The following is a 14,310-nucleotide window of genomic DNA, read 5'->3' on the forward strand; positions in this document are numbered from 1 at the left end:
TACTCTTTAGAAATTTAATATTTTTTGGACAGTGAGCGAGTATTAAGTAGTTGGTACATTCATACAACATTTCTTTCGTTGCTGCCACCCCCTAAAGGAGAGCTATGCTAGGGTGTTGGATACTCACATCGACATTGCCATTCCACATGTAGTGCATGCCGACCGCAGTGCTGGGATCGTGATGCGTTTGTCCGGTCATATGCTCGGCCATCACGGCACTCATCCAATGGACCAGGCCCTGAGTGGGATTCTGGCCCTGGACGCCGCCGATCGGCATGTTGACAGCGGCGGCAGCAGCTGCGGCGGCGGCCACAGCAGCAGCAGTTGCGTTGCTGTTGTTACTGCTGTTGTTGTTGCTGTCGTGGGTCTTGCAGGTGGCGGCAGCCGTTGATGACTGTGCGCTGCCTGTTTCCGGTGGCGACTTAACGGAATTGGCGTAGTTGGCACGGGTCTGCGTCTGTGCTGCGGGTGGATTCAAATTAATTGCGGAACCGACTTGACTGGCATCCACGGGCGGCGTTGGCGGCGTCGCTGGCGAAAGTCCTTGCCCAGGTCCTGAAGCGTTCGCCGGGTGTGAATTGTGCTGATTGTTGTTGTGGCTGTTGACGACTTCGTTGCCCGTAGTCCAGGCGTAGCCGTTGTTGTTGTTGTTATTACTATTTTGGGGTTTCTGCGCAAGAGAAAAATTGTGTTGTTTTGTTTTGGTTAAAAAGGGTTTTTCATATTTAGCTTGCTGCTGCCCAAGCATTGAGCATGAAATATTAAATGATTTTTTGATGATTTTTCATGTTGTTTTTGCCAGAGAGAAGCAGCCACTTTTTGGGGTTTTTTTTTACGCTGGACAACCCATAATTAGCGTAAGCAAACAAACCAAATTTTATATTTTTCTTGGGTTTCTTTTGTGTTTGAGGCAAAGGGTAAAAACAATTTGGAGACGGGTCGTTGACTGAAATACTTTAATTGGATTTTAAAGCTAATTATGACAGCTCGAAAGGATTGTGTAGACTTAAATTAGATTTATACATAATTTTAATAATAATTTTAGAGTTACACAAGCTTAAATCATGGCTGAAACATTATCATAAACATGTAGACCAATGACTTTTCCAGGTCGTAAAGCGCACCAAACAATAATTTTCGATGTTTGCTTCGACAAAAGCTTGTGCTACCCTTATTATTTTATTTATTTATTTACTTTCTCATTCAACTAAAAATGGAGTTCATCTTATGTACGTCATAAATTGTTTGAAGTGCTCGATAATTTTGAGGAACATAGCTTTTATTTTGATACAGGTTTCAACAATTTTCAAGCATTGCTCTGGTTTCAATCTATCCCTTAAAAACATCAAGCCAAGCTTAACTAAAAGCAACTATCGCAAGCATTACCAACTCACACTTGTGAAATTAAATAAAAAAATATTATGCACTTAATAAAATGCTGAAACATATAAAATGCATTTCTGCAGAAGTTATCAAAAAAAAAAGAAATAAAAACAAGTTTGCTAATGCACACATATTTTCTATTTGTGTATTCATTTGTTTTCTGCATTTTATTATCAAGAAAATTAGAATTTGAAAATTTTAATCAATGTCTAATATTAACTTCAATATTTATTATATATTTCTGATAAACTTATATTTTTCTATATTTCCTATAAAATTTATATTAATTATTTGCATTTGATGTATTCTCTTATTAAAGAGCAGCTCATGTTTTTAGTCTGTTCGCATACTAACATGTTCGACCAGCTGTGCATTGCGAACTTTTTCTGGGATCTGTTCCTTGGGCCCCATCACTTCCTGCGGCTTCAGCTGGCTGCGCTTCGCTGATTCCACGGCGGCCACGCACACGGCAGAAAACAGCAAATTGCTCGAGAGGTGGGCAGGTGGTGGAGTGGCTGCAGCCGCTGCCTTGGTGGGTGGCGTGGGCGAGGGTGTTTGAGGGTACCAGCGGCTGGACTCGCATTGCTGCTGCTGCTGCTGTTGCTTTTGCTGAAGCACGGCGCTGGCGAAGAGACTCGTGTAGAACTCAGCGGGCATCAGAAAGGGCGTTGAAGTAGGCGTGGCAGCGTTAAGTGCATCCATGTAGCTGCCCAAGTCCTGGGTGCGACGGCGTCGCAGCTGATCCTTAAGCATGCTGGCGCTCAAATGTAGGCAACGCTCGATTCCACACTTTCACTCTCGTTGAGGGCAAAGAGCGGCCTTAGGTCCAGCAATTTGTCTAGCTCGTGCGGCGCTTCTCGATTAAACATGCAAACGAGCCGCAGGCGCACAACAAAAACAACGAGTGACACAAAACCAACAAAAAGTGAAAAAAAAGCCAAACAAATAAACACAAAAAACTTTTTGAAGGCGCCGAGTGGTTTGATTTTTTCTTTTGCTAAAATTTTATTTGATGGCAGGGAAAAAGTTTTGGAAGCATTTGCTATGGTTTATTTGTAGCTGTCGCGTGTTGCCCCCTCAAACTCTATTTTGTATTTTTAGATGCAGCTTTGTTTTGAACTCCAAATAAAAATGTAAACAAAAACGGAAATAAAAACCTCGAATGACCTTGAAACGAAATGTTGGCAGCGCGCAAAAATATTTCTATTTTTATTTAGCAAGTTTTTCTATTTTATTTCTCTTGCATATTTTTTTGCATCTTTGTTTAGTTTGCAGCTTGATGCGAGGTTTGTGTTTGATTTATTTGCCGCTATGGCTGATTTCTTATTGTTGATTTTGCACACTGTGGCACGCTGTTTGTATATTTTTTATTTTATTTAATTGTGATATCTATCAGATTGTCGCTATTTGAATTGAATACGTTTTAGATTAGTTAGTTGCTCGTTTATTTGAAGATAGATTGTCGAAAGGCAAGAGCTTCACAATTAAATTGATTAAATAATGTAAATAGAACGTTAAATAAAAACTAAGTTATAATTCACGATCTTAACAAAATATAAGAGCTAATAAGTATACAAAATTGTTTGCATTTAACTTAAATTTTTATCTATTTAAATTAATTTATATGTTTTATAATTTCTATATAAAAATTAAATAAAAATGATTAAATGTAATACAAATAAACAAAATTAAGTTACTTATAACAAAGGTATATATTAATAAATTATAAAACAAAAATTAAAATAATACAACGAAAATTTATGCTTTTTGTCTTACAACTTTTTGACTTAATATTATTAAATAAGTTATTTTATTTTTCATAAAACATACTCAAATTCATTTTCTTTATTTTGTGCGTATTAAATTCATTATAATTTTATTTAATATTATTATATATACATATACATTTTATATTATTATAATATTTATTTTATATTTTGTAATATTTTTGAAATATTTAATAATTAATATTATTGAATTTTGTATTTTTTGTATTTTTTAAATATTCTTATTTTATTTTATTTTGTATGCACTTTGTGCCTCTTAGGAACTCCACATTGCAAATTATTCACTTTTATTTTTAAACTTTTGCACTTTCTTTAGGAACTTTTGTTGCGGCTATGTTGCGCTTGCTAAGCCAAAAAAACACGCGTTTGACGCACGCTTTGATTTATTTCTTGCTGCATCACGTATACGCCACCGCAAGGGCCACATGCGTGTAAATGTAACCAACATATAATATACATAACTATATATAGATATGTATACATGTGATACATATCAGATGTCAGATCTTAGATAAATCAATGGCGCGGGCTCTGTTTCACACTGGGCTGCAAGTTGAGGCGTTAGTTGTATGCATATTACACATACGCCGCGTTGCAGCTGCTGCTAAGCGTAGTGAATTTTATCTGTCTGCGTGTGTATATGTGGCGTGCATATATGTGGCTGTGTCGAGTCCTTGTCTCAGTCCCGTCCGTCTCTGTCATGCAGTCAGCGAGCGTGGGATAGCTTGCAACAACTGAACAACAGAAACTCAAAGTGCAGCAGCTGAAGCTGAAGCCGCAAAAGAAATTGCGAACGCGCGCGAAGCAGTCAAATATGTATACAAAGAAATACATACACACACACACATGTATTATGTGTTTGTGTAAAAACTGTTTTGTATGTTGTGAATGTTTTTTTTTTTGCTGCTGCTGCTGCTGCTTCGCCTTGCTTTGCTCTGCTGCCTTCGTCTGCCAGAGATGTTGTTGTTATTTTATTATTTTTTTTGCTCTCTGTGCTTCATTTTTATATTTTTTCATTCTTATTTTATAATTTTTGCTCCTTGCTCCTTCTTTTTATGCACGTTGCCGTTATAAAGACATACATTTGCAGCGCACTGCAGCATTTTCTTGTAAGAAAACGTATAAGAAAAAAATATAAAGCTGAATTTGCGCGATGTCCTGCAGGCAGGCGGAAGCGGAGCGCAAGGGGCGGGGTGGCCCGGGGGTGGCACGGGCCAGAGCGAGGAGCCCTAGTCCAGTAAGCTGGGCATTCGGAGCAAGGTTTGGGCTACAGCACGGCAGATTGATTTTCTTTTATACGGTTTGCTCATGTTTGTGATTTTTATTATGTTTTTCTTGCTGCTGCTATTTCACTTTATGGGTGTGTGTGCGTGTGTGTTAAAAAGTTTGTAAGTACTATTCCAGCTGAAGACGAGCTGGTGTCAAGCGTTCAGTATACTCTATGCAAGGCAACTCTGAACAAATTCAAGTGCGAAAAGGGCAAAAGTTAGACTTTGTTTTAAGCCAACAAAAATGAGAAAAAGGAAAAACTTTAAGCGAAAGGATTAACGCATTTGTAGTCCTTGGCAGACTTAATCATTACACGCAGACTGATTGGCGAAGGTATGTACTATATATTATATATTAAGTAGTCGATAAACCTACTGCCTACCCTTCATTCCACGCCCTATACCCCCTAATCCCACATTATTTATCCCACAATTGTGTGCAAATCGTCTACGTGTCGCTAATTAATGCATCAGCCATATTTATCGTGGCCAAAATATGCGCACAAATTAAAGCGAGAGCTAACAAAATTTATAAAAGACAATTAAATAACAAAGCTTTCAATTTAGGTAGAAATCGATATTGCAACAAATATAAATAGATAGAATAGAAATAGATTGATCCACTACAATCCATAATATATATATATATATATAATTAAGATTAACGAATATCTTCACAAGAAAGTCCTTTCTATAAATCATCGCACAGTTATACAACACTAATGGTCTTGGTCAATATCATTCAAGTGTTATAAGCTTAGCAAGCTTACACAACACTGTTCACAACACTGCTCTTTTCAGTAATCGAATTTAACAAACTAGTGTGGTAAAGGTTGAGTATTTAAGCCTAATGTACTAAAGCTTTTGACTACACGAACTGTCCAACACTGTAATATGTGTTCAACGAAAAGAGTGTTGATCAGTCATTTTAGCGAGAAACTAAGTCGTTACAAGTGCTTCACACAAGCTGCAGATAGGATGCAGCTGAAGGTATTAGTGCTGTCACTACAGCTGAGGCAGGTGCAGCTAAGATGTTATTTCCCACGATAGATGAGTTGTGGAAAGTCAGGTTGTTGTTGCTTATAATTGGGTTATTCGTATGTTTGTGTTGTTTGATTTGTGTGTGTTTTGGGTTGTTTGTTCGTCACGTGGCGCCACCTAGCGTTGGTTGGCAGAAAGAAACACGCGACGCGTACGCGCACGTCGCGCCGTCGACCAATAGATTTGGCCAAACGCAAGCGAACTGAAGACAACGACAGTTGCAGCGCGCCAAAGGCCACGGACACATGCAACAATCGTGAGCGTCGCAGTCGGCGTCGACAGCGCCGGAAGCAGCAGCAGGACGACTTATGGCAGCAGCCGTAGCCGTAACCGTAGCAGCAACATCAGCAGCTATGTTTGTTGTAAGTAGCAGCAGCAAAAATGGCGCGCGCGAAGAGGAAACTCAAGAAATAGCAGCAGCAGCAGCCGCAGCAGCAGCAACTAGGTCCTGGGCCACGACACACACCCAGCAAAAGCATAAAAAAATTCAAGTGAAATTGTATTTTTTTTTTGCCTTCACATGAAGCAAAAAAAAAGCAGCGACTGAAAGAAAATACATTGCAAACGGAGCAAAAAACGAAATAATAACAAAAAGTTGTAAAAGAAAAGCGAAAACCGTGTGATGTCCTGGCACACACACACACACATACACACACTTACTCTGGCAGCGCGGCGACGACACATCGAAGAAAGGATAAAAACATTCAACATTCAAGCTGGCTGCGTCGCCGACGTCGACGCCGACGCCGACGTCAGACGTCAGCGCTTGGCCGTTAACATTTCATGAGCATCAATTCCTTTGCCTTCATTTTGTTTATTATATATATCCTAGCTATATATATGACCTAGCTCCTGCGCTCCTAGAGAAATATCCATTTTTATTTTTGTTTTGTTTTTCTGCTGTGTGTTTTTCCTAATCTCATCATATAGTTCTATGCGTTCTGTTATTATCCTCAATAATTGCTCAATAAAGCTACATTGTTTTCTGTTATCCTTGCACAACTATCCCCTCCCCCTCCCGTTCCATCAACTGCTCCTTTGGCCATTTCTTTTTTAAGCGCCTTAAAAACAACTTAACAAACGGAACAAGAAAACTTTTTGCCCACAACTGCAAGACGCTGGCAGCGCTGCTTGCATCGACGTCGACGTCAACGACGTAAAACGTAAAAAGAAAAAAAGGAAAAGTAAAATAAGAATAAGAGCAAACAAGTATCCTGTACCAGGAGCCGAAGCATATGTTTTTATATGCGCTGCTTTTTTATGTGCTAGGATTTCGTTGGCAGCGCGAGTATTTGCCATACACACGCACACACACCCACACACACAAGTTATATGGCATTGCTTGAGCATTCGCTGATAACAGCAAAGGTTGTGCTGCTGCAGCTAAATCTGAACGTGGCCTTTAAGATGCGCTACGTCGTTGCAGGAAAATTGAAATAAAAGGACGAGCGATATGGAGAGAGAAACAATAAATGTTGAAAATAACAATTGTCTCTCTGAGTTGCATCAGCGATATGCTGAGATACCATGCATCCTAATAGCAAGGAACTCAAGCAACAGGATTAGCAGGGAACATAGGAAGAGGTGTGTTTGAGGAGTAGAATCCATTCGAATAGTAGCAGAAAGAGTAGTTAGAAGTAGAAAGGGGAGTATACAAATATAAATAGAGAAAAAAATGTAATATGAATTGGATAGATGTAGTTTGAATAGATCAAGGATAATAAACCTAATTTATATATTAATAAATTGATTTTATTTCTACTTTGATTGCTCAAGCATATTTTCAAATTATCTGTAAGAATTTATACACTATAAGAGTTATTAAATCTATAAAAAAAATTTTAAAAATCAAAAAAAATGTTTTCAAAAAATTCAAATTGTGCTCAGACCTAAGCAAAATGAATACAATTTTCCTTATATAACAAATCGTCATCACAGGACAACTCATGTTTACATCTCATTTGTCTTGACCTGCCCAACAGCAAAGCCTCAACAAAGCTCCACAAGTTGTTTTTCCCGTCTTGCCATAAAGGATATTTGCATGGAGCACCTGTTGCTACGGCTATCCCCATTTATCCTTTGCGAGCGGACCGAGCGCAAGTTAATTCGATTGCAGAGCTTTTCGATGAAAGCTTTTGGGTGCAACAATTTCGCTACCTAATTATGGCATATCCTGTGCGCGAACCAACGCTGCACAAAAAATGTCCTGCGCCCATAAAAAGCCAACGCAAGCTTCAAGGCTTTGCGCTCAAGAGAGCAAAAACCCGCTCAAAGCATTCGCTGCGCTCTTCAGCCCAAGCAAAGAGCAAGCAGTGGCTGTCTCGCTCGCTCTCTCACTCGAGCGCTAGCTCGCTCTCCCAGCAAGCGTGCGGGTGTGTGTGTCTTTGGGGGCGTGTTTGTTGTCATGTTTTTTACTCGCTGCCGTTTTTTGCTGCTGCCCTTTTTGTGGTTCTCCCATTTTTTGTGGCTTTTAAGTGTTATTGGATGATTTCATGAAAATTGATTTGGGGCACGCCCCTTGGCATGTGGCAAGTGGCAACTTACCCGAAACTGATGCTCTACGGGACAGTCGAGGCTCAGGGCATAGTCCTCGACCAGCGTTGAATGCCCAGTTGTCTGCTCTCCGAAAACCTGCTCGATTTTGATCGCCGGACTCGGCGCAGCTCTGGCTGCTGTTGCAGCTGTTGCAACGGGATTCGCGGCAGCTGCTGCAGCGGCAGCAGCGGCGGCCGCAGCAAATGTGCCTTCGACAATTATTGGCGCCGGCTCGGCTGCTGCGCTCTGGCCAAGTCCAACTCCAACTCCAAGTCCAAGTCCAAGACCAAGTCCGAGTCCATGATTGCTGCTGCTGCTGCTGCTGCTGTGGCAGGGCGTTGAGGGCGTTGGGGGGCAGGGCGTGGCCGCATGACCCTCGTGATAGGGTGTCACAACGAACGAAGGATACGATCGGAACTGATGGTAGTCGGTGTGTGGATGATGCGCCAGCTGTGGTCCTTTGTACCAGGTACCATGCATAATCATTTAGCTGATCAACTGCGGCGTTGTTCAACACTGTCTACCGCACTTTACGCACTATTTTTTATTCAAATTGATAATTTTTTTAAATTATTTGCTAATTTTCTCACTTTTTACACTTTGCATTTCACTTGATACTTTTTCTTGGTTTTCTATTTTAGATTTTTTTAACAGTTTTATTTAACTTTTATTTATTTACGTTTTTGGATTATTAATGCCTAGCTTAGCTACTGCATTTTGTTGTTAAACTTTCCAAATTGCACATGTCCTTTTGTCATATGTTTCATATATGTGGACTGGAGCTATAAATACAACAGCATCTTTGCACTGATTCGACTTACAGATTTCAGTTTTCACCTGAAAATATAATGAAAATTGCCATCGATCTATTAATAATAGATAAAGATACGGGAAATTATGTTTCACAGCTGAGTCTCTCTAGCAAGATCTTTTCTGCAATCGGCTTGAGTTCGCATTTGTTTCTTCATAAAAGGAAGTTTTTCAATTTAAATTAATAAATAGAATTTGAAAATATATTTTTTTGAAATTATACATATATGAAAAGAGTCGAGAAAAGCTGCCTGAATATGGCAAACTTTAAAAAGGGTCTTTTGCCGTATTCATGTAATACGTTAACCACAAAAGGCTTGATCAAATTTAATTAATCAATTCAATATCTGATTGAACACAGAGTAATAAAATCGGCTTGGCATATTCCGGAACATTTCTATATTCACATGAGATTTTATGAATAAATTCAAATCAAAGCCAATTAAAAATTGTTTTGATAATGATTTAAGAAGATTCGTTAAACTTGGCAGGAATTCTTTGATTCAACCACTCGAAATAGTCTCTACAGTTAATGCTAGTCACATTCAGTTCTTGAGTCTTTAGAGCTTAGCATCGGGTACTTGACTCTGCCGCTCTTCAAGGCACTCGACTGCAGCACTCATTATGATTAATCTGATATTTTTGGTAATTACTTGAGACTTTCACTTGTGAACAAATGCTTGGCAATTAGCAGAATCGCGTTGCACTTTTATTATTCTGAGTGTAATCAAAATGGCGTCACAATATTCATTCACAATATTCATGCACATCGAGCCTCCTTTTCGTTGGCTTTTTTGCTGTTGTTGCTGTTGTGTTTAACAATATGTTGCACTTGTTTGCTGTTGCTGCTGTTGTTGTTGTTGCACTTTTTTAACGCGCTTGTTAATTGTGAATGCAGAGCAAAGGGCCAGCTGCAACTGCTGCGGTATGACGAAAATGCGTTGCAGTTGGCGACTGCAACAAAATTCTTGACGTAACGCGCGCTCGCACACAAAAAACGCACTCGCTTGGCACTCGAGCCTGGCTAAAAATTGTTAACTGAGATGCTGGTCACTGTCTGCTGCTACTGTCCACAGGGCTGGGCTGCTGGCCACTGGCTGCTACAGTGGCTACTCGATAGTCTGCGGCCCGCAAAAAACTATGCTGCCAGCTCGCAAGAATTCCGAACTCGAATGCTGGCTGAGCCGACGAAAAAAACATTCAAATGCCTTCGCCGCCAAATCGCAGCCACTGCGACGACGACGTCGACAGCAACTTACACACTCACACACACTCTCGTATAGACGTGCGCTCTTGCTGTGGCTGCTGCGCGCTCTCGCTCTGACGTAGCAGCTTTTTGTGTGTGGAAGCGGGATGGGGTGGGGGCTACTGCGACGCATGCGCAGCTTTTTGCTTCTTTTGGCGCGCGCAAGCAAAGCAAATAAAGCCAAGGCGCGCTCTCTCCCTCTCTCACTCTCTCCTTCTCTGTCTCTCCAGCTTGCTCTCTCTCGCTCTCCGAAGTGCTCTCTGTGCTGTTGCTGTGTGAAAAAATTGTTTGTGGTTTTTGCTCTGTTGCGCTCTTGAGCAGCTTTGATTTGATTTTTGCTCTTTGAGCGTGTGCGGAGCATAAGGCGTGGGCGTCATCCAGCTAACATGGAAAGTTCTAACTTGAGTCGCAGCTATAATTAACGGTTTAAGTAGGCGTGTCTTTTACTTACTCTATTTGTTGTTAACTTAAAGATTCTTAAATCATGTAGGAATTTACTTTCGACTGTACACAACTGAAATTTTGTAGTTCAGAATAAGCTAAATATGTCGGATGAAAATGACGCACCTCAAACAGCCAGAGAGGATCAGCCGCCTCAAACAGCCAGAGAGGATCAGCCACCTCAAACAGCCAGAGAGGATCAGCCACCTCAAACAGACAGAGAGGATCAGCCACCTCAAACAGCCAGAGAGGATCAGCCACCTCAAACAGACAGAGAGGATCAGCCACCTCAAACAGCCAGAGAGGATCAGCCACCTCCAACAGCCAGTGAGGATCAGCCATCACCACAGGTGTCTGCCCCACAAGTCGACAAAGTTGACAATCCGGCGTCGAGGAATCAACTGAACCGTCGCTCAGGCGATTCTCCTCCAGCAGCCGACAAGTCGTCGAGCAATCAAAATCAAATAAGGCGCAATCAGCCAAGCAATCGAGAGCGTGAAGGCAAAAATCCTCCCAAGAGTTACGTAGTCTATGGACTACAGATCGTTAGCGCCATCGCCATCTTCATCGTGGGCTGCGTCATAACGTACGATCTAACCGGCTTCAGTCTTTAACAGTGCCTTAAGGAAGCTGGTTAACCAACCGCCTCTGGGTGAGCAGATCAGTAAAACAGAAACAAATTTTGTTATGCAGCTTCGGTAAAGGGATGCCCTACAGAAGGTTAGCATACAAATCCACTTCTTACTTTATTTTCAAGCTAGCTAACTAATCTTATTTCAGATGATATAAGGACATACAAATGTATCCAATAAGCAGCAGGAGCCGTGGTTGTCTACATTAAGTACATATATTAATGATCAAATATTCTTAGTAGTTCGAGATAGAGAAAATATTGAGTTGACAAATAAATAATATATTTTTATATCTACTACGCATTACTTCTTATTTATGATATATCTCAATTTAACAATTGTAAATCAACTTAAATTTATTGTCAATTCCAATTAGAATACGACACACATTTCGAAAGGATTTTAATTCTCATATGATCATGTGCACCAAATAAAAAATATTTTACATATATCATAAAAAAATAATTATTTATCCACATATTTTAGCTAAGTTCCTTGCTCTCTGTACTTTATATATATATTTATTTTAAGAGAAGTAAATAATTGTAAGCAATAGTAGAACTTTCAATCCAAGCTGTAACGCCATCAAAAACTCAGATCGCTGAAGTGTTGCATGCCACAGTGAAGACTCTCCATTTCAGGGTTATTCGCTGCCAACAGTGGGCGTAGTACAGCAAAAATACACGGACCAAAAAAAGGCAGAAAAGCATCCGCCGCGTTGGACGCACATTAGCCCATTGACCAACTTTTGCGGATCGAGCAACAATAATGAGTTTTTAATACATGTAATATTCAAATTAAAATGTTTTTTTCTTGCAAGAGCCGTTAGCAAAAACGAAAATCAAATACATAACCGTATAAATGCGCTTTTTTTAGCTTCGTTCATTTTTTCTCACACGCGGCCAATAATCGCACGTATTCATTTCAAGTGCACATAAAAACACTCAAACGAAAGCTCAAGAGCGAGCGGAGCAAAAAGCGCAGAGGGCGCTCTCTTAATCAAAAAAAGTGTCTGAGCGAGACAACAGGCGGCAGCAGCAGCGCAGTCAACGCTGTGGAGCGAGCAGTGCAGCGTGCGCCAAAGGCGGCGGAATTTTTATTGGAGCACTTGACGATGCGATTCTTTTTTCGTTTCGTTTTCGTTGCTTTTGTTTTTGTATTGTCTCTCCGGCTGCTCGCCTTTGGATTGGCATTTTTTGTTTCCTTTTCGTGCAGCGTCTAGCAACATTGGCAGTTTTTACAAGCAGCTGCTCTCTTCGCTCTTTAACTATGGCTGCTTCGCTCGTCGTCGCTGTTGTTGCTGCGGTAGTTGTTGTTGAAGAGGATTTTTGGGCCCGACTGACAACTGCAACAATTCCATAGGGGAAAAGCGCCTGCATAAAATTAAAAAATTAAACGAAATAAAATGAAAATAAAGAGTCGAGCTGCATGGCATTATGCAATGGCAGGTTAGTTAATCAATGCAACTGCAACAGCAACTGCAACGCTGCCACCTTTGGGGAATATTATGGTACATGGGGGCCGCTGCAAATGGAATGCGAAACGCTCGCAATGCTGTAATGCTTGCCATTTTTGCATTACTAGGAAATTGCTTTATTTAGCGCTGCGATTCGCGACGGCAAACAATAATCATAATAATATAAAGTGCATTTTCATGTGTTGCACGGTGCTGCCGGCGCTGCCCGGCGCTTATCGGCTAATTTGATTATTTAATTCAATCAACGGCAGCAACAACAACTGCGATACGTTTAGTTTTTTTGTGAATTATTTCTGTTCGTGCTGAATTTCCATTTGTTTGGCCTCTATTAATGGCGACCTTATCGCGTCTGTCATTCCAACTGTTTGCACTGTCATCAATGCAATTTTGACCAGTTCCACATAGAGCAAGATATTACTTGATTCTGTTTTGATATTCTGAAATGGCTTTTTAATGGTTCTCCAGCAGACAAATGTAAAATCCATAGCATTACAATAGACAATCAGATTTATTGAGACGAAACATCCAACATTTACATTCAGCTCTGACAGAATGATGATAAATCTCAAGTTTATTAAATTTTTTTTTATTTTATGTACATTTTTATCTGATTTAAAATATTTAAATATTTTTATATTATATTTTTATTATATTTTTATTAAGCCTATGACTAATTTAAAAATAAAAAAAAACAGTTTTATTCTTTTCTATCCAAATTGTTATATATGTGTATATAATATATATAGACTACTTCTTTTATTTTATTACAATTTCTTAATACTTTTGTACTGTTAAATTATATAAATAATATTAACAAGATAAGTAAAGTAATTTTAGACCAACAAATATTTACTAACTCAATAGGTAAGTTAAAAAAAAGCTATATAAAAAATTCAATTTATTTGTATAGAGACCAAATATTTGTTTAAATATGTTCATTCTGGAGAGATTTATTATTGTATTATTATCTTCGAATGTGTTTAGACTACCCTCGATTGTGTATTTATTTTATTATTAAATAACTCCCATTACAAATACTTCTTCATGAATTATTTATTTATTTTATTTTATTTTTTTTTTTACTTTTTATTCTTAATTTTAATTTGTGAATTTTCACATTAAATTTTTTTTTTTTAAGTTTTGTTTCTAGTTCGCTACAAGATTTTTGTGAACTTAAATTTCTGTATAAAGCATACAACAAATAGACATAAGAAGACGACTCGTTCGTTAGTTTCCATATACAACTTTTTATAAAATGCGTGATTTGACTTGAAATTGTAAACTTGTTTTAAATATTCATGAAGTTTGTAAACTCTCACATTTTAGGTATAAAATAAAAGTTCTTTCTAGAATTGTCTGAAGATAATCCGATTTGGCAAAACTTTGTAAATGAAATAAGAAAGCACAAAACAAAAACCGGCGCAAACACAAAAGGTTATAACTGTGCGGAGCTGCTGGAGAAAACGTGCAATTAGCAGTGGAAACCGCAGTGGGAAATCTTTGGAAATGCATTTCACATATTGCAAAACCGCAGGATTCGAAAAGACTGCAAACGGGAGCAGAAGGAACAGCTGTGCGTGCGAAATGTCAGAATGTAAAGCCGCAGCTTTTGGAATGGAGTTCGGAGCTGGAATCGGAGTCGGAGTTGGAGCTGAAGTCGTCATGGTTGGTCATGGACGCCAAATTGGTT

The 14,310-nt window shown here is 39.3% G+C and overlaps 2 protein-coding genes across 2 annotated transcripts in view; one reads left to right on the forward strand and one right to left on the reverse strand.

The window, feature by feature from the left end:
• LOC111603394 (zinc finger protein rotund) overlaps nt 1-8,561 on the reverse strand; it is a 41,070-nt gene extending 32,509 nt beyond the window's left edge. The window contains exons 1-2 of the mRNA XM_023320959.2: nt 8,024-8,561; nt 128-670 (exon numbers count right to left, since the gene is read on the reverse strand). Coding sequence (XP_023176727.2) covers nt 128-670; nt 8,024-8,500 — 1,020 coding nt within the window. The 5' untranslated portion in view covers nt 8,501-8,561. The remainder of the gene's footprint in view (nt 1-127; nt 671-8,023) is intronic.
• Nucleotides 8,562-10,539: 1,978 nt separating this feature from the next.
• On the forward strand, nt 10,540-11,399 carry LOC111603396 (glutenin, low molecular weight subunit-like). The gene is made up of 2 exons (XM_023320963.2): nt 10,540-11,231; nt 11,292-11,399. The coding sequence occupies exon 1, from the start codon at nt 10,616-10,618 to the stop codon at nt 11,123-11,125; it is 510 nt and encodes a 169-aa protein (XP_023176731.2). The 5' UTR covers nt 10,540-10,615; the 3' UTR covers nt 11,126-11,231; nt 11,292-11,399.
• The last annotated feature ends 2,911 nt before the right edge of the window (nt 11,400-14,310 follow it).

The sequence above is a fragment of the Drosophila hydei genome, unplaced genomic scaffold, assembly GCF_003285905.1.
Source record: "Drosophila hydei strain 15085-1641.00,03,60 unplaced genomic scaffold, DhydRS2 tig00008147-arrow-arrow-pilon, whole genome shotgun sequence".
NCBI classification, from domain to species: domain Eukaryota; kingdom Metazoa; phylum Arthropoda; class Insecta; order Diptera; family Drosophilidae; genus Drosophila; species Drosophila hydei.